Consider the following 26,901-nt stretch of genomic DNA (forward strand, 5'->3'; position numbering starts at 1 on the left):
TGAACCCCTGAAGGCTTGGGCAACTTGTGTGAGTGTGTGTGTGAGAGAGTGAGCCCTTCCTGCTTGAAATGAAACCCCACACATGCTCCACCCGAGGCATGTTCACGCTCCACTTTTCATGTATGTGCTAAAGTAAGGGGCGTTTGCCACATGTGAGCGCTCAGAATTAACGAGCAGATTAAAGTTATTAAGCGTTTTGAGGTTAATTGCATTTTAATTGCGACATTGTGGCTACATTTGAAAGCTGTCCCTTTGGGAAACGTAGCCGGGTCCATCCATGATGAACGTCGCCGCTTGTACTAATTAGAAATAATTAAAAGAAGCTGCACAACAAGCAGCGTGGTCCCTCCAGAGTCTTTGAGTCATGACTATAAAGCTCCTTTGTAGAATTTATAAGAAACAGCTTTAATTATAAGACAAATCCAAAGGTTACAACCAATGGTTTAGCTGCATTAAGTGGACACAGTGCACATGGAGGCTATCCCAGGAATACACCCTGAATGGTAGGGTGGGACGCCAGTACATAGAAAACCTTCTGGTTTGATTTAATGATACTCATGTGGACCTTGAGACACAACTAGTAGATGAGAACTCGAACCCTGAACCCTGGAACCCTGCTGCATTTGTAGGATGCAAAAATATTTTCAGCTTCACGTCTCCAACTAAAGCAGCACCTCATCTTAGACATGTGTTTATGTATTCGTCTACTCACTACAGCTCCAGTAGTAAAAGGATTGAATTGGGATTGGAGCGTCTCCTCTATAATTAGACGTGACGTTGCTGTAGTCCAGAGCGTCTCTCATATACACAGGTGACCGAGGTCACGGAGTTCTGCCGCCGTAGATTTGCTAATCAGGGCTAGACTGTGAGATTAGGGCCAAATTAGGTCCTCTGACACAGATGGGATCCAACCCTCCCTCATGTCTCCTCCCTAATCCAGAATTACTGCAAGACGGCTTCAGTGATGGTTTCTCAGAGTTTCCCGGTACTGAGGCTATGAGCAGGTCCCTTTCGGTAAAGTCGCAAAAGTTAAATAGTCCGTTAATCCTCATGAAAAATATTTCTATTTTTCCTTTCTTAAGACATCAACTAAGCTCCAACATGCATGAAGGGTTCTTTCAGACCCCTGGGTTTGTACCTTAAAGGTTCTTTGTAAAACCCTACACTAGATGGGTTCCAAGTTAAACCCCTTCAAAGGACCAGAACTGTTTTCCAATGGAAAAAAACTGTTTTCACTGTTCCTTTGTTAGGAATTCTTAACGGATCCATACAGCAACCTTACACATGTTTGTTTTCCCTGTCAAAATAAAATGTCCCAAGCAGACTCCCCTGTTTTAGAAACCTAGCTTTGAACCATCCATCAGATTAGCTTTCAGAAAAGTGTCAGAGTAGAACACCTTTGAACAGCCCAGATTGTTAGCTATCCTAAAAACCCCACTAACAAAGAAAACACTTTTTTTTTTTTTTTCCCAATGTCAGTGCTGGTTAACCATCCAAAGAACTGCAAGGGAAGCTGGTCTTAGTTTTAGTGATAGAACCTGCGAGGGAACCCAAGAACCCAAGCAGAAAGATAGAATTGTTGGCCATCTAAAGAACAAACAAGGAACACAGTCCAGGTTCTCTGAGTTCTTTTTTTTAGCTTTGGTGGACCTCTTAAAGCCTACAGAACACTCCACCAGACCCTTTCAAAACCAGCCTCCCAAGAAGAACCTGTTTAGAAAGCTAGAATCTTCAACCATCCAAACGCCTAAAGAGGAGCCCATGTTCATGACAGGTTCCATGTAGCTATATAAGATTATCTTTGCTTTGCTGGCAAATCTCTAACAAATGGTTCCAAGTAGACCATTTTTAAGGAGGAGTGTTGACCACCAGAAGAACCACTGAGGAACCCAGAGGTGTTAGTGCTAATTCTGTAAAAGGTGTCTTTGTTTGTTCCATTTGGTTTGAACAACCAGAACAAGTGAATATTCTTCCTGTATTATGAAATATGATTGGATTTTGGTCCGAGTGGTTCCATGACATGTAGTTCTCCAGTCTGTAGAAGATCAGCACTGTGTTTCATGTATCATCACTTTGAGTCTCTCAGGTGAGCTGTTCAGTAGCATCTGTGACTCCTGCACCTGCTTACCTCAGAGGACTTAAGAAATAGGATTAACACTGAAAAACCTCTGTAAAGAGCCGTCTGCTAAGCAGAGCCAGTGCACCCGAGGGACCTGGAACCATGTGCTTTTATTAACATGCTAAGCGACTTTTTTTTTTTAAAGCCACGCGTGCTAGTATGCAGAATTTCATCTGTTTAAGCTTGTAATGAATTAATATTTGCTGTCAAAAGAGGTTGAAAATTGGAGGTTTGGAAGCTACGATGATGGGCATGCAGTGGAAATATACTTGTTGGATGCTGGTGGCTTTAATTTTGAACGGACACTTCTACATGGATGCAGGTGTGTATGCCATGCGCTTTAATTTGTATTTATTTAATTATATTTTTTTATTCAAGAAAAGTATGGAAGAAAAGTATTGAACTGCACATTATGGGGAAAAGAAATGTTGACTTTCTTTTAACTAAATAAATTATTACATAATATTCTATAACATTTGACATAAAAATGTCTTACTTTGATGTAATAATTTGTCATTTAGACTTAATAACTCTTTTTTTTAGGCTTAACACAATTATTTTCACTTTACGCCTCATTAATTCCTCAGTATTTTGTTGTTCTGACTTAATGATTAATTATTAACTCATTGTTTTGACTTATGTGTTCTGAATGTCTCAGTATTTTGTCTTAATTCCATTATTTCACCTCAGTAAGACTCAATAAATTCATCTGTCACTATTTTGAATTAGTAACCCGTTATTGTATCTAAATTAATTCTTTATTTCAAGGAAATAACTCATCATTTTGACTGCACTCATTATTACAACATTTTGTGCTGATAACTTACTTTGATTAAAAAAAAAAAAAATCAAACCCTGCAGAGAAAAGGCTGTTCACTGAAGGGGAAAGGACGCAGGTCATTTCTAGTAGTGTTTACTTTTATTTTTTGTGAATTCACACTTTAAATTTACAAACTTTACAGTTGGTTTTCTTGGTCGAATCAGTAGAGGGTGGGGCTGTGGTCTCTGGTCCATAAAAGAACAGGGTAGAATCTAGGAAGAATACGATGTTTGTCATTTATGCCATTTGCATTGAGCTGTCAGTATACAATGGAATCTCGGCATACGTATGATCTCCCTTACAAATTTTCACCTTTAATATTTTGCAAGAAATTTGCATCGGCATACGAAGCATTTTTGGCATACAAATGAACTGAGACAAACCGGATGCCAGCTAAGTTCGAGAGCCATTCAAAACTTGTTTGCATCAGTGGAAAGCCAAGCGAAGCAAACCCGAAGCAAGCTTACAAATTTTATGATTTTTTCATGAGCTGTTTGGAAAGAGTCAACCCACGATACCAACATTGCCTTCGGCATGCCTTCAAAAGCTAGGTGATTTTCTTGCAGTTTTTTTGTTGACAGATTGTTGGCATGGGTGGTCTGTTCTATTTTTAGCCCAAGCTAAAGGGGCTTTCCTGTCAGGACCCTTGACATGGAATGCTTGGCTTGGGTTGGGTCTTTGTAAGCAGCCATACAGTTTACTTCGCATTGGTAATATTGGTAATATTTTTGGGTGGCTGGAACGGATTATCTGCATTTACATTATTTCTTATGGGAAAATTTGCTTCGCAATACAAATTGTCACCTTAAGAATTTGTCTCCAGAACAAATTAAATTCCTGTGCCAAGGTTCCACTGTACGCTAGGTTTGCTGTGGTAGAAGTCAGCTGTTGTTATCTGGCTGTTTGCACTTTTGAAACAGTAAGATTTGTTTACACACCTTATTAACACAACTAACACCTCATTTGGACTCAATTAACACCATCCTCTCTGCCTTCTAAACTGCACTACTTTCAGTGAACAATACACCTTTATTACACTTTTGGCTTTTAGTCTCAATACATCATGCTCACCGTTATATTATGATATTAAATTAGTTTTCTGATTGGCCATCTTTAGATGGAACAGTCAAGGTTTCCGGGGAGGGTTCTGAGCTGGAAGCCTGGCACTTGGACGATGCTGGAAGCAGTCTAGAGCAGAAGATGACAGACAGCTTGGTCTTGTCTTCCAAATCTGGAGAGGTGACAGGTAGCCTGTCCAGAATGAAACGAGGCATCCTGTTTCCCAGCGGAGTCAAACTGTGCTCTCAGGAGACTGTGAAGCAAGCGCTCCAGAACCACCTGGACTACTTTCACCTGAGAGGTGAGATACACACATTTCGTAATACTTTATACAACATAGGATAAAACACGCAGGTTTATACAGTGTTCCTTTCTAAATTCTGGTTTTCAGCAGTTTGATTCTAGGTTCTTTCTTGCATACCAGATGCTGCATAATTTTTGGCATAAACAAAAATTTTTTTTTTTTATGTATTAATATGCCGTTTATGGAAGGAGTCTCCAGTGTCCCTGTTTTCTAACAGTCTGATGAAAATCTCTAGATATTTTTTCTCATAATCTTCAGGACAGAGGAGCTTTGTGGTTTCTCAGGAAAGACAAGCTGCATTTGCAAATGTTTTTGGGTATAAAGAGAGAAAAACCATGTGGCCATTAAGGGAACGACTGTCTCTAGCTCCTTTCACGTAAGAACTAGCTTGTTTTTTTGAAGCTCCACAATATTAAATTACTAATCATTATAATTATATATTTTTTTAAAGAACGATACTTTTTATTGGTTTAATGTTGGGGAACATCTGTGAAGGAGCTACAGACCTATAATCTGTGGTGGTATTCCTCATAATTATGCCTGTTTCTATTAACGTTTAAATATCAGGTTTGAAATATTTATTTCTCTTGATATTAGGTTGGTCAATATGATGTGACCTCTTTTATTAATTACTAGTGGAATAGGAGAGCATGGATCTCTTCAGGTCACCAGATGTGGATTTTTTCACGCTTGCTTGTGAATGTGTACAAGAGAACTGAACTAGAAGTGTCTCCATCCCTTCTTTTTCTCTTTTGCTGCCATTACCACCATGACATTGCATACAATAATCAGTCCTTTCAGCCTGCCAGGAAAATGTGCGTTTTCTTTCAGAATCCAGTTCAGTGGGCAAATGTTTGAAGAACGTTCCAAAAACGTTATCCTGGGTGAAATGTCCTGTGTTTACTTTTCTAACACAGAGAACATTGAGAATGCATGTAGGTGTCTTATGTATTTCACTTTTACTTTTGGTTTCTAAATAATGAACAGCTAGCGAAAGGTCACAGAATGACTGAGGTGTGTGGGAGAACAGATTAACCGAAATGTTTCCATTATGCTGGACTTTGCTTTCATTGTTAGTCTTTTTCCTTCCTGAACTAGCAATTTATCATGCAAGTTGGTGTGGTGGTTACACGGCTTGAATAATGACTCAGTTCTGTCCATCACAGGATGTGTTTGCGTAAAAGCGAGCTAACTCATGTGTTTTAATAGTGGGAATTACAACATGTCAATGGATACAGTGGAATTGCCCTACTTTTGAAATCACTGTAAAACTGACTTACATGTCCTATTCAATTTTTAGTCCAATTCCTCTGACAAGATTTCTATCTGTACATTAATCAGTGTGTCAGGAGACTATCTGGGAGGCATTTAAGATCTTCTGGGACAGGCTTCCCAAAAGAGACGAGTACCAGCTGTGGATTAGCAGGTGCCAGAATGGCAGTGTTAGCGCGTTTGATATTGGCAGGAGCTTCAGTCAGTCCCCGGAGCATCTCGCCATCATCGCCAGTGTAAGCAGTGCCTGCATCTTCACCCTGTATTTTTAAAAAAAGTTGAACAAATGAATAAATGTCACGACTAAGATTAATCCTCATTTGTGCGACTGTATTTGTCTTTTATACTTGTTTCAGAGAGTGCAAATGGCTTCAGCAACAAGGTGAGTTCTCAGCTTTTGAAAGCCAATTTATTTATGCACCTATAGATGGGTGACCAATTGAAAGATTAAACAATTTGAAGTGTCTTAGTGAAGTGGTGGGCAACCACCAACCACCAGAGCAGCTTTAGCGAAATGTTCTTCCCTTAGTTGGTATGGAAAGTGCTGTCTAACACATCACTCAGGTGTTCATTTGGCCTGAAATTTGGTGAAGCCATAATTTCATGTGCCTGGAGAAGGAGTAATCCTGGAAGTGACCATGGATCTCAGGAAGGAAATATTTCTGGATAGCTTCATTATAGGAAACTCTAAAGGGACAAGTGGATCCAAACTCTGCAAGCAATATTAAATTCATGCCCTTAAAGAATTAAACAGCCACAGAGAGTTTTTTTTTTCCCTCATATTTTTGTCACTGACAATATTCAACAAAGTCATCATCAGTCAAAGTGATCTCCATTAGCTTTCATGTGCTTTGTTTGTTTATAAATATCAAAAAGCTGAAATTAAATATCTAGCTTATGTTAATTTCGGCATTATATTTTTATCTTCTTATATTCCTTACCTTAAGTGTTGTGTTTTAATTACAATCTTCCCTTCACAGCCAACAGACTACAGCTGACCCTACAAAAGCTGACATCATCTCCACCGCTGATGGAGGTGTGTTTACTCCAGAGATTGCTAATACATTTCATGTAACTAATAGGAAATCCATAGTGTACATTTTATGCTAGTCTTAAAGGTATTTCCCGTGAAATATGATTGAATTGGGAGAACTGATTTTGGGCAGTTTAAGTAGTATGTTGGTAGTCGGCCTGTTGATCAGATTCACTAAACCAGTTACAGACCCAAGGCCTCACAGCAGTGCAGTGCATACACTGCACTCAGAATAGCCACTAATCCCTCTTATTTACTCAGACAATAGGGCAGTTCAGTAGCAGTGTTAGCATACACTGGCTGGTCTGCTTTAATAGAACACAACTAAACATGGCATATAATCAGTGTTCACATGTGTATCTAATGTGTATCTTTTAAACACCCATAAGCTCATTTTCTTCTTTTTTACAGTTGCAAGTGCAACTTCTCTACTAGCAGAAGTAAATCCAACAGAATTAACAGATACAACAACAAAGACTATACTTAGTCCAACAGAAGCTAGGGTAACCACAGAAGACCCTGGGGTTACTCTGACAGAAGTGATAGTAATCACAGAAGAGCCTGGGGTTACTCTGTCAGAAGTGATAGTAACCACAGAACAGTCTACAGATGCTCCACTAAAAGAGTCAGTAACAACTCAACAGTATAAGGTTACTCCAAATGTAGCTATAGTAACCAGAGTAGATTCTTCTTACACTCCAACAGAAGCAACAGTATCTACAGAACAGTCCTTGAATTTTGCCACAAAAATGATAGAAACTGCAGAACCGTCTACAAATACTCCAGCAGAAACAATAATAGAACCCACAGGACCACTGTCTGTGGGCACTCCAATAGAAGAGTTATTGACCACAAAAGAGGCTATGTATATTCCAACAGAAGCATTAGAACAGTCTATGGATACACCAACAGATGCAATAGTTACCACCCAACCATCTATGGTTACTTCAAACATAGCTAGAGTAACCGTGGAGGAATCAACAAATACTCCAACGATAAAATTACTAACCACAGAGCAGTCCATGGATACTGAACTGGAAACAATCGAACACTCTACAGATACTCAAAAAGAAACAACAATTACCACACAACAGTCTATGGTTACTCCAAATGTAGCTATGGTAATCACAGAAGAATCTATCATTACTCCAACAGAAGCAATAGTAACCACAGAAAAGTCAATGGCGCCTGTGACAGAAGCAATGGCAGCTGAGGGACAGTCTACAGTCACTCCAACAGAAACTATAAGAACCACAGAAAAGTTTACTAATGCTCCAACACAAGCAGTACTATCCACACAACACTTTATGGGTACTCCAACAAAAGAGTCTCTGATTACTCCAACAGAACCCATAGTGTCCACAGAGAAGGCTTTGGATCTTGTGACAGAAGCCATAGCACCTGAAGAAGAGGCTACAGTCACTCCAACAGAAGCTATAACAACCACAGAAACATTTACTGGTGCTCCAACACAAGTGGTAGTACCCACACAACAGTCTACGGGTACTCCAGACATAACTATAGTAAATTTAGGGGATTATGGAAATACTCCAACACAAGCAATAGTACAGACAGACCAGTCTACCAGTATTGCAACAGAAGTAATAGCAACATCCAAAAAGTCTACAGTAACTCCAACCAAAGCTACAGAATTAACAACACAGACTAAAACACATTTAATCCCAACCTCCACTATTGCCTCAGAGTTTGAGGTCACTGTAGAGGACAGTGATAAACCTGCTTTCAGTTTAACCACTCAAGATTCACACAGGGTAAATCCTGATTCTCTGACAGAAGTTACCAGTCAGGCAACTGAGCAGATAAGCCCAGGGACTGAATTGGAAGGTAACCATAATGCCCCTGAAATGCCTTTGAATACTACTGCAGTTGCCTTTGACAGTGATGAGGATGCTGGTACTGTTGAAGTTGCTGTCAATTCTGGTTTAGGGGAAACCAAAGTAGAAACAGAGGAGGAATTAGACGAGGAAAGTGTGCAGGTAGATGATGGTGGTGGTGAAGCAGCACTACAGTCTTCACCCAGCCCTACTGTAGAGATCACACTTGAACCTTGGATAGATGAGCAACCAGAAAGCACCCAACCAGATGACTCTCTAGACAAGTCACTAGATGAACCACCACTTTCTAGTAGGGAAGACACACTTGAAGGTGATGATTCCACATCTGGGTCTGTTATTGTGGAAGAGGTATCTGGGACAGCTGAGGATCCATATAAAATTGATAAGGATTCATCAGAGAAGACGGAAGATGATACACGTGTAAAGATTAGTAATGATGTTGATGATGTCAGATTGGAGATTGTTGGAGGTGAGGTCACTGAATACAGTGTCCCTGAAGAGGAGGGTACCTTTGCAGGGGCTGAAGTGTTACTTGAGGCCCCCACAAATGAGCTGACCTTAGGAGAGAATACACCTGTAGCTGAAGATGTACATGCTTCTGCCAGTGCAGACATTGCATTTAATTTTACAGTAAAGGATAATTCCAAAGATGTACCTAAAGACGATGGAAGTTATGAACTTGATGTTTCATTTGATGGAACACCTGTGGATATAACAGAAGATGCAACTGAATCCATAACTTTGGTTGAAAATACAGGTCAAGCACAATCAGAAGTGAATGTAACGACTGCAGTCCACGAAGTGCCACCCAAACCTATGGGTGATATTACAGCTGTTGAAAATGACAAACCTGCCTCCACTGGTAAAATCGAGCCATCTGAGTTTATACTCGAGACTAATGGTAAAGATGACACACTTGCTTCCACGCTTCAACCCAGTGTCATCATTCTGGATGTTGAAGATTTCACGCCCGAGGTTACACCTACAACTCAAGAATACACATCTGGAACCAATAGCATGGAAACTGACAAAGAAGATACCCCTGAAGAGAATTTACTTGAATATACAGTTGAAGAGAAGACACCTAAGGTTCTTGAGGACACAATAACAACCTTACATGAAATGACAATTACAGAAGATACTAACATGTCCGTAGATACAGAGGAAGATTCTAACACATTAGCTGTACCTGACGCTGCACCTCATGCTGTGATTCCTGATGATACAACTTCAGAGTTAACTGAAACTTTAGACACATCAACGGGGACATTAAAACAGGATGACACACCTGCACCATCAGTTGAGAAATCTACTGTGGACCTAAATGAACTGACAACCAGCATGCAGCAAAGCAGTATCCCATCCCCAGTACAAGCATCCACACAAATCTCCAATAACATAATAGATGAAGGGAATATGGTACGTAGCCACTCTCTCTGAGATTATCTTTAGTATTTATTCCAGAAATCTTAACCAATGACTCTGCTTTTTAATGTCCAGATTGGCAATGAAATTGATGATCTTTTGCTACGTCCTGTGCGCCCAATAATGGACCAAGTGGTGGAGCTGAACATTAAACTCAGAGGAGAGACATATGATGATGCTCTGAGAGATCCATCAAGCCCATACTTCCAGCATCTGTCTGAACAGTTCGTTGAAAAGGTGCGCCACAGGCTTCCTGTAGGGTAAATTATATCAACATATGGAAATGTTCAATGTAGGTAAACAGGCCTGTATAATATCAAAAGTTCTTCTCTGTAGACCAAATAGGATTTTCAGATACAGGGTCTGTGAACAGTGTTTTCTTGTTTTAAAAGCCATATGCTTGATATGCAGCCAAAAAACTGCATCACGATATTTTGGAGATCACAAGCTGAACCTCTGACCACAAACACATTCTCTGTTGCATTTTGCTTCTTCCCCATTTCTCAAACTGCAATTTTTCCCCCATTGCTATATTGTCAGCACATTGCCTGAAATTAAAACTGTGTTGTTTTTTTTTCAATGCTGACTTTAAGAAGTTTTTCGAAGATGTGATTCCTTTGGAGATTTGTCAGGTCCTGCTAGGAAAGACCATGCTCATTTCTAGATGCATTCTCATTTATTGGGATTTCATCATATAGTGAGTTCTGTCTTCTGGAAAATCCCTCATATCCCATTTCACATCACCACTCCCTCTCTCTTACTTTCTATCTAAAGATTGAAGATGCATATAAAAAACTTCCAGGCTTCCAGAGAGTTTTTATTCGTGAATTCAGGTAAGGACTGTCTACTATAAAGCAATTACTCTGTCTACATGGCTCCAAAAATGACTGGAAGGGTATCATTTGAGATGATTTTAAAAACTTTGTTCCCTTTCTTTTCTTCTTGACAATAAAACCAGGCCACAAAAAGACATCCAAGGGTGAGTAGTTCCTATTTTCCATTTGAACCCGTACTCTGACCTCAAAGCTATATATCTCTATTTTTAATATGGGCATTTATGGCTCATGGTTCACATGTGATGAACACAAAACAGATTTTCTGATGCTAATCGTCAGACTGCTGAGTCATCACATTATAATACCTGTACAAAATTACCCTAGAGGCTGATAAATCTATAACCTGGCAGCAAAGTGTTTCCTTCTTCTGCCATATCGCACAAGCAGCTGCACGAACTGAGGACTCTTGACTCCTCCCAAAACAGCAAATGGGAATTTCATGTGCGTGCATTTGGCAGTGCAGGATGTTGGAACCTGCGGCATTTTTCTTTTACCTTTTATATTATTTTACGCTCTCCACCTCTGATCTCTGGCCTCACTGGGTTAGGCTCTTCTTTTACAGGCTAATGTTTGTTTCTGTAGCAAAGCCTAACCCGGCATGTCAAATTGGTGTAAATTTCTCACAAACAGATTTAATTTCTCTCCCATTATTTCTTCCAAAATAGGAAAACTTGATTTGCCCACCAACAAAGCATTTATGAGCAGCTCAATTTAATTCATTGTCACCAATTGTTAGATTTTTTTTAGTTGTTGTAAAAACTAGATGTTGTGAGCTCCTGGAGACCATTAAAGCACCTAAATACAGAACATTTACACAGGAGGGTGTTGAAGCGTGTTAGCATTCTGGCTTTGCCTCTTTGCCTGCAGGGACAAAGATATAAGACCTAAAGGAGATTATGGATGTCAGGGGAGAGAAAATGGATCTAGCCATAAACCCACACAATTGCAAACAATTATAGAAAATGACACACAAAAAGTAAAATAAAAAGTAAAAGAAATCAACCAAAAATCTATCAATGATCCTGCCAAAAAAATAAATAAATTGGTTGTATTAACTGGATGTAATATCTCAATGCTAAATGTGGCAGAGAATTAAAATTCTGGTTTAAGAATTATCTAATAATTTTTGCACATACACAAAAAAGACCAGACAAAAAGAAACAAAAAACATTATGGATATAATGTGCACCAATTGAAATCAGTGAAAAAAAATCATCTGCAAGTCTACAATTGTTAGCTGGAACCACAGGATTCTTGCCTTCTGTTCTGCAGAGGACTTGCAGTGGTGGTCCATTACGCCATTGTCCTGGAAGGAGACGTAGCAGGCATTAACAACGAGACCATGACCGACATCACACTCAGGTCCAACCAGGTGGAGAAATCCTACACAGAACTGGAGGAGCTGCCCACCGTGGTCTACACTGTCACAGACTTACGCCATTACATCACACAGGCACTGCACAAAGAGGGCCATGGGAACAATGGAAACACCAGTTTGGATGTGGACCCTGACTCGCTGCAGCTGGAAAATGGTATGAAGTGCTCTAAAAAGTGTTCCAGTACACATGTCTATGGCTGGGATCCAAGGAATTATGGTTCTGATGATAACCGAGGGTGCTCCATCTTGTTTCGAAATATACCCAGAAATATAAACCAGGCCATTTTCGACTCCTAATCCTTCTTATGATTATTTCAGTGCACTAGACATGTAACTGAATACGAAAAAGTTATTCACATGTGATGTACTATTAGTTTTTTTTTTTCTTAGAAACAGACTAGTGATTTAGACTAATTATGGACTTGAGTGATGTAGCTTTGTACTTCTTAGGGGTGTAACTTAATATGGATGCATTGGAATTTCTTTAAAACAAAACAAACATCTGGTCTTCTGGCCACACCCACCTACAAATTGCGATCTGACTGTTTGGAACACTAAACAGAAACAGATAGTGGCACCACCGTGCAGTACACAGTGCAGATGTTTATCTTGGGTGGTTTAGTCATGTCATAATTGTTAAACTGTATAGTTTAACAAGTTGAAAGATGCTTTCCACCCTTCTTGCATCTGCAGAGTTTCTTATCTCCAGCCGAAGAATCCCACAGTTTCAGGTCTCATAACAATGCCGAGGTCATTATAAATTACACTCTGCTTTCCCGGGGTTTAATCCGATCTTATTTGTCTCTGTTTTTACATTCTCAGTGGAGACACTGCCGCTTTCCAAACCAACCAGCAGACCGCTCGACTCCAGTAACATGATGGTGAGTTCAGGGTCAATGGTAAGACCACCTAGATATTAGAAAACCATGCCTCTCTCTCTCTCTCTCTCTCTCTCTCTCTCTCAATGCTCTGCTCCTTTCATGAGCAAATAGTTCCTGAGAAAAACTTTTTTGTGTGTGTGTGTGTGGGGGGGGGGGGTTGCTAGGGCAGCTTGGAAACTGTATTTCAAATGCCAAATGATACCCTGTAATGGCAGTCGTTAGCACAATTCATTTTAGCGGTGCAGGTTAAGAGATTACCCACGCTGTAACACTCATTACAGAAAACCTAGATTCTGTATTTTCCATCTGCCACATTGTGAAAATTGTTTGTGTGTGTTTTTACTCTCACTATGACACTAAGCACAGTTTAATTGGGAAAGACACATCTGAGAACCAAACAGTCGAGATGGCAGATTTTACTCCCTCTGTTTTTCCTCTTTGCTTAGTGGCAGTTTTTTTTTTTTCTGCAACACACACAGTCTAAAGTAAGAAAAGTTAGTTAGCTTAATTGTGATTTTTCCTTTGGGCGTGTGGTTAATTATTTGTTGAGATGGAGAATCAAGGAATCAAGAAATGCTGGCTCATAGGCAGTTAAGATATTTTTCTTGCTTTTTAATGGCTGTTCTGTGTCACTTGTGGCCCACTTGCTGCAGTGACACATTTGTTGCTCTTGCAGCTCATAAATAAAGTCAAACATATTGCGGTTGCCAGAAGAACTACAGATGGGTGACAAATGACAAAAGGGGTCAAAGAATTGTGGCTCCATTGCACTGTAGGGGATGCTTAAATATTTATATTTGCTAGCATGCTTTGATTCACTTGTCTGCCTCTGCAAGTCAATCACACCAATCACCGTTATCCTACACTGGGTGTACATTCGTCAAGGAAGACCGTAACCCATCCCCAATGGTTTGATCTAAATTATTTGCTCAGGACTTCACTTTCAGCAAATCAGTTGAACACCTTTGGGAGTTTTTCTGGATTTTATTAAGATAGACAGCACTCTCCATCATCATCATCATCATTATCATCATCATCATGATCAGAACACCAGCTGAGGGGAAAAGCATTCAGAAGTGGTGTTCAGCACTCCAGCACAGGTCCACCGAGATTTAGAATGAATTCCAATGACAACACTGAAGCTGTTCTGGCGGCTGGTGGTGGCCTGACACCTTTCTAACACACTTGACAGTATATTGAGTAATGGAAGAAGTAAAGCATTACAGTATGATTTAACTTATGTCCTGTTTGGCATTTGTGGTCAAGAGGAATTGCTGTTGATATAGTTAATGGCGATTCAGGTTTCATACTGGCTGTGGGTTTGAAATCCTTTATGGTTAAATGTGTATTTTCCACAGTTACTCCAGGAAAGATATCTTTCCACCGCAGTACACTAAGGAGATTAAGGAAAATTTCTTCCACTTAGACCTTAAGAGCACTGTTTTTCCTCTGTGTGTACCGTGATCTGGGAATATGTGTAAAGATGTATTCAGAACCGTCAGTGAAGTATTTAACACAGTGTCTGCTGATTGTATGTTGGCAAGCGCTTGTGATTGTGAGCAGAAACATGGGCAATGCCATAAATGTGTTAATTGTCTGACTTAGACATAGTTACTTTCGGTACATTCGCATAAACCCATGTCTAAATGAATAACTGTAGTTTACATATTTACATATGCATGATTTCGTTACAATTTTTTTGAGCTGTATCATTTTTGCCTCCTCACTTTAGGACAATGTGCTTGCTGCAGAAAAGCCACCCGATATTCCTGGACTGGACTTCACCAATAATGATGTCTTCATCAATAACGAGGATTTCCTATTTGACAACTTGCACCCGTATCACCCCTGGATGGGCACTCAGACTGAGGTGGCTAGTGAAAATGACATTATTTTTGAAAACAATCCACTTACACCGCTTACGGAGATCCCACTTCATAGGACAATTGATGTAGAAAGGATCTCCAAAACCGATGAGACCAGCATAGATTCCACACTCATCACTGAAAGTAAGTGTTTTTCCATGATATATTCTGTGTTCAGATATTATTTCAATGGATACACAGGTAAAGTGATATGTATTCTCAGTTGGTTTATGGAGGTGCTTCTGGCCATTCAGATTATTTAAATCTCCTTCACATAGTTCATGCATATGAGGTTGGCAGATTTTTCTTGAGTAGAATGCGAGGTTTTTCAGTATACCACCATCTAAACACTTGCCTTTAAATGATTGTCAGCTTGTAAAATAGCACTTAATCCAGCACTGACCAGACTGCAGTTTGTCACTGCTACCTGATTCCTGCTGTGCATGTTTATTCCTGTTCTTAAATATTATTTTTCTCCATTTTAGATGATATTGCAATTGAAAAAGAAGGCTTCCTAGAAACCACAACCCCTGCTATTCCTGTTACTGTGACTGAGGAGGTCCATCCTACGCCATTTGAGGCTAAGAGTACTGCAACAGAAATGCCTCATGTAAAACTTCCAGGAGCAAAATATTCAGTAGAAGATAAGCACACAGACATAGGATCTGGTTTCTCCAGCAATGACCAAATCCTTGACATATTTCCATGGATAACAGACCGGCCTTCGGTAAGCATAGAGAATGATGTTTCAAAAGCTAAAGATGATCATGAAGACCATGAAATGAAAAACATCAAAGGAGGATCAGAATCAGATATTGCTGTCCATCAAACAGCATCTGAAGTACCATTACAAGACAATGTTCTTATGACTCAAGACATTCACCATCTCCCTCAGGACACATCCACAGAACAGGCACCAGGGTTCTTACCTATGACGACCTTGATGGTGGACCTTTCAGTGCAGACTAAAGAGATTTCTGATCAGTACCCAGGTGAACTCTCCACTTCGGTTGCTGCTGCGACTGAACTGCCAGAAAATGTGCATCCTACTACCAATAGTCCTTTCACAGAAGGATCAACAGTCCAGAGCTCAGAAATGAATCCTAAAAATGAAAACTTTAGTCCCACTTCACCAACAGTGATGCTCATAAGAGAAACATCTACCAATCTTAAATCAGAGGATGCTACAACAGAAACACTACAACAGGCCACAGAACCTCCTTTTGTTCTTGGCATAAAGACTGATACCGTAGAAGAATCTCCCATTGTCCCTGCAACAAGAGAACCTATCAGTGAAGCTGTGACCCGTTTGCCAGAGATTTTTGAGTTTGAGAATTTGAAGGATGGGGTGGAGATTATTGAGGACATTACATTTAAATTAACTCAAGCTCCAGTTTTGGAATTCTCTGACGAAGATCTTGTCAAAGATGAAATCATCGTGGTGAGTGCAGAACCTGCAATATTGGTCACTGAAGCACCAAATGAACATGTGTCAACCCAGCACTCAACCGAGAAGGAGACTCCATTCACCAGAATATTTGACTATACTCCAGTAAAAGACACATCTCTACTACACACGACTGTGAAGCCTTTACCCAGTCATACATCTGACCCAATTATTCCTGAAGAGATGATATCACAGCCTTCAAGTCACCCAACTGTAGACACTCAAAACAATGCTGTTGGACCAACAGAAACAAGCACCAATAATGTCAAACTCTCCACAGCATCTCACCATTCCACAGCTTCAGTTACTCCCAATGGCACCGATATCTCTGAGAGAGACCTTCCATCTACAACCGTACTCCCAATCTTTCAAACAACCTTCTACCCTTCAGAAAAGGTTGCCGATACTGCAGCCTCCAGAGAGGATCATCTACCCAAGAATGATCTTACATCAACCCCTAGCCTTTCTGATCTCATTTTCTTTCATGAAAACAAAAAGAACCACAGCAGCACAGCAGAGTCTCTCGTTCCAGGCAGCCCAAACATAACTGACCTTGATATGTCCTTTGACATTATCCATTATGATGAAAACGGCAGCGGATTCGCTCATGGTAATGACATGGCTAGTGTCGCCATGCCAGTGAGTCCTGGTCGAGCTCTAATGGTATTTTTCAGTCTTCGAGTCACCAACATGATATTTTCCCAGGATCTGTTCAACAAAAGCTCCTCTGAATACAAAACTCTGGAACGACAATTTTTAGACTTGGTAAGATATCACCAAGGGTTCTTAAATCGTCTCTAGCTTTTTATGTGGTTTTCACTGTGTTCTCCAGTTAACAACAATAATTACAAAAAACCCGTGCTAAAATGTGTTTATACCTGAACAATCTGCATATTGATCTTCAAGAGGATTCTTAGAGCCAGCATTTGTTTTTCTTGGTGAAGGGAAGAGAATTGTTGCAAAAATTTCAGAGAAAATGTCAGCTTTGTCATGTTTGTTTGTTTCTCCAGCTGGTCCCATATCTACAGTCCAATCTGAGCAACTTTCAGCACCTGGAGATCCTAAACTTTAGGAATGGAAGCATTGTAGTGAACAGCAGGATGAAGTTTGGGAAACCGGTTCCCCATGAAGTGACATCTGCAGTCTACCTCATTCTAGAGAATTTCTGCAAGACAGCTTACCAGACGATGAACCTCGATATCGACAAGCACTCTCTGGATGTTGAATCAGGTGAGTTGTAACATAAACCTTTTTCAAAAAGCATAGCATTTTCACAAGTTAGACAAGAATAGAATTATCTTTGGGCAACGGCTATGATGATTTGTCTTCACGACTGACTGTCAGGTGATCCCACTGGGTCTAAACAATCATCTCTTAAAGAAAACATCACATTTGTCCCAATTTCCACACACGTGTAAGTGTACCAGGAGTATTCTGGAAAATCTTGTGTAGTGTAATTGCTCAACATAAATCATGGCGAGGCTGAGTTGTTTTTACACTTTGTGGCAGTCACAGTGTAATTGGTAGCAGATGCGTTTGTTATCAGATTGAACCTCAATGTTAAAACACTAGCATTTCTGTTTAGTATATTAAATAGATGTCTATCTTGGTGTTGTAAATGAGATGGCTGAGGGAAATATGTTGCAAACCAATCTGATATACTGACACAAATCCGATTTTTGTTTCCTCCTGTTGCTCTGCACTCGGTTGAAAACAGCCATGTTACCATGACCATCATGGTTTGGTTGTAAAAAAAAAAAAAAGCAAGTCATTTATTGTTTCCTTTGCAATTTAGACTGTTGACCGACTGTGTCCTTGCACTGCCTGGTCCTCGTAGACGGCTCAGTTTCTGTTGCTACCCTGCAGCATTTCTTGTTTTTTTTAATGGTTGCTTCCCTAGACAGACTGATAAGACCATTTATTTAATCTGGACTCTGCTGACCTCTCACCACGATTCATTTTATTGTTCGAGTGCCAGATATTGAAAAAAAACCCACACATAATAACTGGAAGAACAAACAGATAAAACAGATGCGAGCAATTAGTTCTGAGTCAATTGCCCAGACATACGATAGGTTAAAAAAGTCTGACCCAATTTATTCATACAATATCCAAGCAATATCTGATCTGTGATTGTTTTGGAATTGTTTAGCAACGTGATCCCTGCATCCTCTCGACTTAGACATGCAGCACTGATTGTGTTGTTTGTGTGTTCTTGCTGAGCTAGGACCATATATAATCCGTCTGAGCTTTTGTGCTTACCCCACACTTCACCTGAGTGACCAAACAGTGAGTCATTTCCCTCTAAGCCTATTAACGACTCCTCATACTGGGCACTATGCTTGTAGTACTCGAAGCTTTCAACTGTGTAGGTCTCTGATTAAACCGATAAACATCAATCAGTTTCGATATACAATTTAATTACAATGAACTTAGATCCTTTTGAGGGTGTGTTCTCACCTCATGGCCAGCGTTTCTGGGATTTGTCTCAGGTGAAGATCTTACTGAAAACAAATGTATGAATATTAATCCCTTTAAGACGTAATGTATCATCTCTGAAATTTTTACTAGCTAATTTTGGAGATATCAACAACATTCCTTTAGAATTCTTGATTCTGAATGGACAGAAGGTGCAGAAGGTTTATATTAATGCATAAACACCGATCAGGCCTAACATTTTGACCACATGCCTAATATTGAGTTGGTCCATTTTTGCTTCCAAAACAGCCCTGACCCGTCAAGCCATGGACTCCACTAGATCCCTGAAGGTGTGCTGTGATATCTGGCACCAAGATGTTAGCAGCAGATCCTTTAAGTCCTGTACATTACAGGACTTAAATGATACTTACAGGAGTTAAAGGATACTTTTGATAGACAGTGACCACTGCAGACCGGGAACAGAGCTGCAGTTTTGGAGATGCTCTGATCCAGTGGTCTAGCCATCACAATTTGTCCATTCGTCAAACTCACTCAAATCCTTACGCTTGTCCATTTTTCCTGCTTCTAACATCAACTTTGAGGACAAAATGTTCTCTTGCTGCCTAATATATCCCACCCACTAACAGGCGCCATGATGAGGAGATACTCAGTCTTATTCACTTCACCTGTCAAACATTGTTAAAAAACCACAAGTCCTCACTAAATGTTTGTATCATGTAGTTTGCCTTTGTGGTTTCTTTATATCATTCTTCTGAGATTATTTAAAATATAAATCTGATCGTTGTGTACAGGTGACAAGGCAGACCCGTGTAAGTTCCAGGCATGTAACGAGTTCTCTAAGTGTACGGTGAACCAGTGGTCAGGCGAGGCAGAGTGTGTATGCGACCCCGGCTACTTCAGCGTGGACGGTCTGCCGTGTCGGAGCATCTGTGACATTAAAGAAGATTTCTGCCTCAATGACGGCAAGTGCGACATCATACCTGGGAGAGGTGCCATATGCAGGTGAGAGGGAGATGGTTAACCTTTGACCTGTGCAGCCAGATGAGTTTGTTTGCGAATTATCCAGGAGTGAGAAGAAAAAACGAGAAAAATGAGTAAAAGGTTAAAAGTGTAAGCATTTAAATGCAAACCATTTGTACATAATAAAATAAGAATAGAAATCTGTGACCCCCAGATTTTTGAAAAGTTACGTTTTTATGCATTCTTTTACTCTTTACTTGATTACAAACATGGGTAGCTGAATTTGTAGACAAAAATAAAGGGGGGGGGTGGTATGTGATGAGAACTTAAAATCTATTTTCATAATCAGTTCAAGTATAACGATGCTCTACAATGACTGTGTGTGTGGGCATGTGTGTGTGTATTTGACTGGTAGATGAATGTTGTGTGTGTGTTTAACTGCTTGATGTATATTAGGTGTGGATGATTTGTGCACAACTGTGAATGTGTATTTGCTGTTGAGCATTTCATCTCACACACTGAAGTTGTACACCTGTTTGTAAATATGTGTGTGTGTGTGTGTGTGTGATGTGCGCAGGTGTCGTGTTGGGGAGAACTGGTGGTATCGTGGTGAACACTGTGAGGAGTACGTCTCTGAGCCTCTAGTGGTCGGCATCGCCATCAGCTCCGTCGCTGGCTTCCTGCTCGTTGCCGCTGGAATCATCTTCTTCCTGACCAGAACGCTGCGAGAGCAGTACGACAAGGAGGACTCGGAGGATCCGCTGCGGTAAAATAACTCCACATGCCGAGTAGATCAGCGGCGTGAGGAAACCAATAAAATTTGCAACACTCCCACTATTTGCGTGCTCGATGTATGAGCTTATTACACACACAAATTAGTGTGTGTTCATTTGGATGAGTCCTGAGTGTAAACACTCACCACGCTGTAAATACGCAGCGAGAAATGTTTAGAATTCACATTTCTTCCTCACTCAATTAGAGCCAAACTGCTCGGAGCTGCCGGGCTGCTACACTGCATCTGATTAATAAATGGAGATGGTGATAAGAAATGATCAACACAGTCATGATTGTGTTAGAAATAGCTGAGGTTTTTCCGTGTGTGTGTGGCGTAGGGTCTGAAGTTTCATGCATGGTGTGATAATGGTGTGAACTTATTGATAATTATCCTCAGTCATTTCCTCAGCCTCAAACTACAGCAGTTGTAGGTTTTCTTTCCCCATCTGATAAACTTGTTTCTCACTGAGCTAGCTTATTTACTCATTCTGCTTGACTGGCTGCTTTTCACATGAGAGAGAAATTTAATGTTTCTCAGAGGACACGTGAAGTTTGCTAGTGTGGCAGGTTTCCCTGAGTTAAAAAGAATTAAAAAGTACAACATGTTGCTCTTTAATAAATAATTTAAAATAAATATTACCTAATGAACTTTTTACTGGTTTTATTAACTGGTCGATTATTTCCCTACAAGATTGTGTCTTGATGTTTTATTTTTCACGAACTGCTCTTTTTCTCAGATATAACGACCTCGTTCCTTCTTTGGAAAGAGGGAACAGGTTTGACGGCACGTTTGAGAGTGACGTAACCTCACGCAGTGGCAGATATCGACAGACGTACTTCAGCACCGGGGACGAGATGGGGAACGTCTCCGAGAATGTTCAGCTCATGCAAGAGGTGTGTGGTAATGTGTAAAGCTAGCACTTATAGTTAAAAGTTATGACGTAGTTGGAGGAAGTGACTACATCTAGCCACCAAACATCTGAGCACTGGAAAAAAGGTTTGTAATTTGTAATCGCTTTCTTAACCTTTTTATTATGATTTCATTCTAATTTATATTGCTAGAAAGCAAGAACTTGGCCTCTGCATAGTATTTGTAAACAATATAAGTGTAAAAAAACATGATTCTGGCAACCCTATTTCATTAACGGCTCTTCAATCATGGGGCAGCGTGATTTCTACCCCAGCAGGTCTCTATTAGTGTTTGTCACAGTTCCATTTTTGATCACTGGGTGCAATAATAACTCTATGGAGTGTGCAGTGTTGAAATTGAAATTGTTCAGCCACAGATTTGGGCCACATCGGTCATATGACGTCACCGGCACGCATTCAGCCTCTTCCCTTTACGTATTTGGAGCAGCTGTCAGAGAAAGTCATTACAGATGTTTCTTCGCTGCTAGGACTTTAAAAGAAATTTGTTTGCAATTCAAGTAATCTCCCACAAAATAAAAGCACCAAAAACTCAAATGGCGTCATAAATTTTTGAAAATAAAAGCATTTTTGGCTGCAACAATCACAAAAATGTTCTGAGAAATCCTGGAGGGACTGATTATGATTGTGCAACATCTGGAAACATGTGTGAATCAATAGACTTTTTTTCTATTCACTGCAAATTTTGAATGTGATTTAAATTGTATGGAGTTTTGAGGAGATCTAAAGCTTAATGTTTGAGGAGAAGCTCACCTGCCTTTTAGCTGTACAGGACCTCAGAGAACCCTTTTTTAGAGACGGAGAAGAGCGGCTTAAGGCTAAAAACATGCCTGAGGTTAAATAACAGTCTCACCTTTTCCCCCTTTCCCTCTCGCCCACTTTCTCTTCCTGCAGGAAATCCCGGATCGTGTTCAGATCCTCGAGCTCAACGCCAAAGACCACCGGTTTGCTGATTTTGCACAGCAGCTTCGAGTTTGAGATCTCCCAGGATTACCACTGGGTTTTTTTTTTGTTTTTTGTTTTTTTATTTCCAGACCCATTATTGTTCATTTCCTCCACAGACACCAGACTCGTTATCTGACATCCTGAGTTTACATTTTGCGTTGAAATTGGAATCTGCTGAAATCTGGATTCTGATTGGTGGATTCTTTCTCTTTTAATGCGCATGTTCTGATACGTTGTCGTTTCTCTAGTAGCGGCTCAGGGATGCATACAGCGAATGCTAAACGTGTGTACCTCATGAGGTTTATTTTAATCTTTGGATGTTTTATGCTGTTTAATTATGTATTTATTTATTAATGTAGAAAGGTTACCAGGTATACATTTTTGGGGGGTTTTGTGCCTTTCTTTCTTTTGTTTTTTGTTATTATTATTATAGAATGAGATGCTGAACAGTTGAAATGTTTAGACAAACTTAGACAAGTTTATGAAAAACACATGGATCTCACATGGATATTTTTCCTACTTTAGTTGAAAAGGCTGTTTTTGTGACGTGACATAGCAAGATTAGTAGCTAATATATTCTGTAATGGATTGAATGAATTGAGATTTTGTTGTTGAGGTTACTGTAGAGTGTGCTTTTGAACAGATCTATCAGAACAAACACAATGCAAGTCAAACGTCTGGAAGCAAAACACTTTTTTTTAAAGAAATTTTTAAAAAGATGTTTGTGGAAAATCCGTCAGTGTAAAGTTTTTTTTTTCTTCATACATGAAAAGTACATAACTGCAAACCAAAGGAATATTTCTGAGGGAAAAAAAAAACACTTTAAACCACATGTCAGTAAAAGTGTGTTGGGCTGGTCGTTGGCAAATTGTGAAATATTTTCAAAACTATAAAAATGGCTGCTCGCTTCCACACTTCTGGCCTGTGATGTGTTTTCCTTTACCAACTAAAGAGGTTTATCTGTCAAGCATCAGGCTTTATTTATTCCTTGTTTAAGTGTAGAGTGCAGTGTAATGTGGTAACATGCAGGTTTTATGGTCTAATAAAGCCAGGTTTAATGCCATCTGTATTTATTCCCTGATTTCTGCACCGGTTGGTTAGTCTGTTGTTTACTGGTTTCAACGCACGATTCCTCTCAGGTCAAATATGTTCCATACTGGTTTGGTTGGGTCCAAGACATGCTCGAGTGCCTGGTATACAAACACACACTTCTTTCTTTTAGGGGAATTAATGGTAACCTTGTTTTCTGGATTGGTTGCACTTTTTGCGTGAGAGAATTTATTTATTTGTTTGTTTGTTTATTCATTTATTTGCTTATTTATTGGGAATTTTGTGCTCCCTAGATTTCTATGTCTACTTATTTTTTGCAAGTAAGTGCAACAGCACTGCCAACTGTCATTAAGAAAAAGTCACCAGATGGTGTGAAGACACAAGACGTGACTCTGGGGCTGATTTCTTTTGAGCCCAAACAGTAGAATTGACTGACTAAACTTTACACTGTCTCTCTAAACCTTACAATTACAAACAAACAAACAAACAAACAAACCTCCAATGTAGTCTTCCGCAGTTACCTGTAGACTTGACTTCATCTAACAAAATACAAACAATACTCCTTTCTTTACCGTCTGCCTCAGCTATATACAGACAGCAGTGACTAGTAAATGGATTCGTTTTCTTAGTCTATGCGACCCGTATTCAGGACCAGGATTAGGAAACATTAACAAGTTAGCGAGTTCATTTGGCTAGCATTAAAAAGAATAACAAGCGTTATGTCATTTATACACATCCCAATTATTAAAGAAAATATATAAAAAATTTTTTAGACATTAGGCTGTCCACATATATACACACACACACATTATCGTGTCTAGGAACATACTTCTGACCACAAGGAACCAAACGACAAAAGCAGATTAGGAATGACGAATTCTCTTTTCTCGGGCAGTAGAAAACGATCTTTTCACTGGAAAATATCTCTATTTTTTCAATCCCAGTTACTCTACAGTAGTTCTAGCACATGGCTTTGTCCCTTTCCAGCTGCTGGCAGGAGTGGACAGTCACTCCCTCAGGCCCCTCGGCTGAACTTACATAATATAGATAGTGGTTAGAACCTGGAGGAAACCCACACGTACAGTAACCCGAGCTCAGTGTCAAACTCCGGATCCTGGAGCTGTGAGGCGGCAGGGCTGCAATTGGAGCAATTGCAAGGACATTGCCAGGTCAGGTTATCCAGATGTCAGCTGGATCCTCATCTTTGACTTCTAATTTTCCTGGTTTACCTTAGCGAGTGCTGAGGAGATGTTGATCTAGAGGAGATGTTGATCTCTTCAACTAAAATTTGTAAAAGTCCAGATGTTTCTTGCTTACAAACAACTAACATGATTGAATAGTGACAACACTTACCTTTAGTATATAGAGGCTGATGATAGACTATTTAAAGTGATTATATTTTGCTTTTTAATACATTTAAACCTCTACCCTTTTAGTTCCTGTGTAATTTTTGTTCCAGAATATTTCTGGAACTCTTTCATTATGTAGAAGGTTCTGAAATTGTACAGCAACTCTGCAATTTTGTTCTAGATTATTATGGAACCATAAGTGAAAAACGAAACTACAGAAAATGTGTTCTGGCACAGTTTTGTTTAGAAACTCTGCAACAACTGTTTAGTTCTTTTTGAGGATAATTCCAGAAGGTTCTAGAACCTTACGTGACATGTGTCAGGTTCACTGCTCTATTCATCCTCACGTGCCTCTGAAGAAGAGACACAAGTCTGTTTATGAGCTAAACAACTCCACCGCACCCTACAGCACCTGGTGTGGTCTAAGTGTGCGTGTGTGTGTGTGTGTGTGTTGTATAAAGCATTGAAGAATGCTTTCTATCTTGTTTTGGAACAATTTCCATCTGCAGTAAGTTTAATCTTTATGAAGTTATTAAGTCAGTGTGTGTGTAAGTATGTGTGTTTGTGTGTTTATGTGTGGATGTGTGTGATGTGGTTGATGTCTTGTTTTTTTTCTACATCAGTAACCAAGCATCTCTTCAACCACTAATGGGGCTTCACTAGCAGTTTACTCCATCATGAGAGACAGAAAGAGACAGAGAGAAGGCGGTGATTGCACAAGAGGCCATGTGGAGATGGACTTCCTCAGTTGCCTCCAGCTGAGAAAAACTGTAAAAAATTGAAAGTATCTTTCAGACATACAGACGCTAATCTTCCAAAACCCTCTGGGAGTTTTGCAAGCCAAACAAGACCCACTCTGAGAAAAGACCCTAAGAAACAAAAACACATGTCCAAAACATGATCCATATTCTGTATATATTACGGTGTTGTGTAGAAATGTGTGAAATTGTGATTCTGCTGTGGTACCTTTTTTGGGTAAGGGGTGACCACGTTAATGCTGATGATTAATGGAGATATGACCCAGTGTTCACTGGAAATTACTAGTTATGCATGTAACTGTGGTTCTGTGAAATCCGGATAATTGCCACAGTAAAAATCTATCTTAAAATATACCCAATTCAGCATTCTGTGTGGATTTGTTCAGAGAATAATTAAAGGATTCCAACCTGGGGAGCTTGATGAATAGAAATGCCTGGCTTCCTTCAAAAATGCTCTTGATGGTCTAATCTATCAGGGATCTAACATTTGTAGCTTGGAAATGCCCAGTTCGAACATACCACCAGAGCCTTAACTAGAAAGCCACAGTTGCTCTCCAGTGTGGCTAGTCATCAGTGAACCCACTTGAGGAGCTTGCAAAGATTCCTCCTGGTAGATCAGGATGTAAGGACAAGTAGGTAGAAGTACAGGAAAACTCGAGAAAGTGTTCTGATTTCCATATGCCTCAAATGCCTTGAGGACACCACACTTCTCTCCATCTGGTGAGGGAGATGTCTATGCTCACAGTATCTATCTGATAAGGAGACATACCCCTTTTTTGAGAAAGGCTCGAAGTCTATGTTGGGTACGCATCTATTTCCATTTTGGGGGGATTAGAACATATAACTTGTGGTTGACCCATCTCTGAATGACCTTTAGTTCCAACAGGCCCAGGGAAAACCGCCACTGCATAGCTGCAGTCAACAATTCCAGCATCCTTAGTAGTTCTGCTTACTTGCTGCTGGTGAGAGTTTTGATGTCTATTAATCTGAATGCTCTGGTTTGTTTTGGTGTTAGTGATTTCTTCTGTGAGTTCCACCTAAGACCAAGAATGAAGACCACACCTCTAAGACCTGAATGGCTTGCTCTTTGGTGGAGGCACACAAGAGTCAAAATATGGTTGGACCTTTACATCTCTGGTCATTAAAGGTGACAAGGCAGCTTGCATACATATCAAAAACACCCATGGAGTTTAGAGATCAAAACCAGAGGCCAAACTTTGAACTGTATGCAAGCACCAGGAAGGGAAACCTGGTCAAGTCCAAGACCAGAACTACCCGAGATCAACACAGGAACAAGTCTTAATGGGGTTGAGGACAAAAAAACAGCAAATCAAATCAGTATCAAGGCCTTTGCTTCATCTAGTTGGTTGCAATGTCTATATGCCACTGCATGTACCTTTGTGC

At 39.9% G+C, this 26,901-nt stretch overlaps 1 protein-coding gene across 1 annotated transcript; it reads left to right on the forward strand.

The window, feature by feature from the left end:
• Window positions 1-4,139: 4,139 nt before the first annotated feature.
• LOC131347590 (interphotoreceptor matrix proteoglycan 2-like) lies at window positions 4,140-23,360 on the forward strand. Its single transcript, XM_058381752.1, has 15 exons — window positions 4,140-4,299; window positions 5,644-5,810; window positions 5,931-5,956; window positions 6,555-6,610; window positions 7,955-9,882; window positions 9,964-10,148; window positions 11,997-12,256; window positions 12,925-13,001; window positions 14,716-14,992; window positions 15,334-17,060; window positions 17,306-17,525; window positions 19,526-19,736; window positions 20,272-20,460; window positions 21,206-21,362; window positions 22,290-23,360. The coding sequence occupies exons 1-15, from the start codon at window positions 4,140-4,142 to the stop codon at window positions 22,371-22,373; spliced, it is 5,724 nt and encodes a 1,907-aa protein (XP_058237735.1). The 3' UTR covers window positions 22,374-23,360.
• Window positions 23,361-26,901: the final 3,541 nt, after the last annotated feature.

Source organism: Hemibagrus wyckioides, linkage group LG27, assembly GCF_019097595.1.
Source record: "Hemibagrus wyckioides isolate EC202008001 linkage group LG27, SWU_Hwy_1.0, whole genome shotgun sequence".
Lineage (NCBI taxonomy): Eukaryota > Metazoa > Chordata > Actinopteri > Siluriformes > Bagridae > Hemibagrus > Hemibagrus wyckioides.

What these genes read in the sequence shown, in the direction of transcription:
- LOC131347590 (XM_058381752.1), top strand. Translation starts at nt 4,140, where the DNA reads ATGACAGACAGCTTGGTCTTGTCTTCCAAATCTGGAGAGGTGACAGGT. An exon ending in GGACTACTTTCACCTGAGAG is followed by an intron (nt 4,300 to 5,643) that starts GTGAGATACACA and finishes TACATTAATCAG; the next exon opens with TGTGTCAGGAGACTATCTGG. An exon ending in CTCGCTGCAGCTGGAAAATG is followed by an intron (nt 12,257 to 12,924) that starts GTATGAAGTGCT and finishes TTACATTCTCAG; the next exon opens with TGGAGACACTGCCGCTTTCC.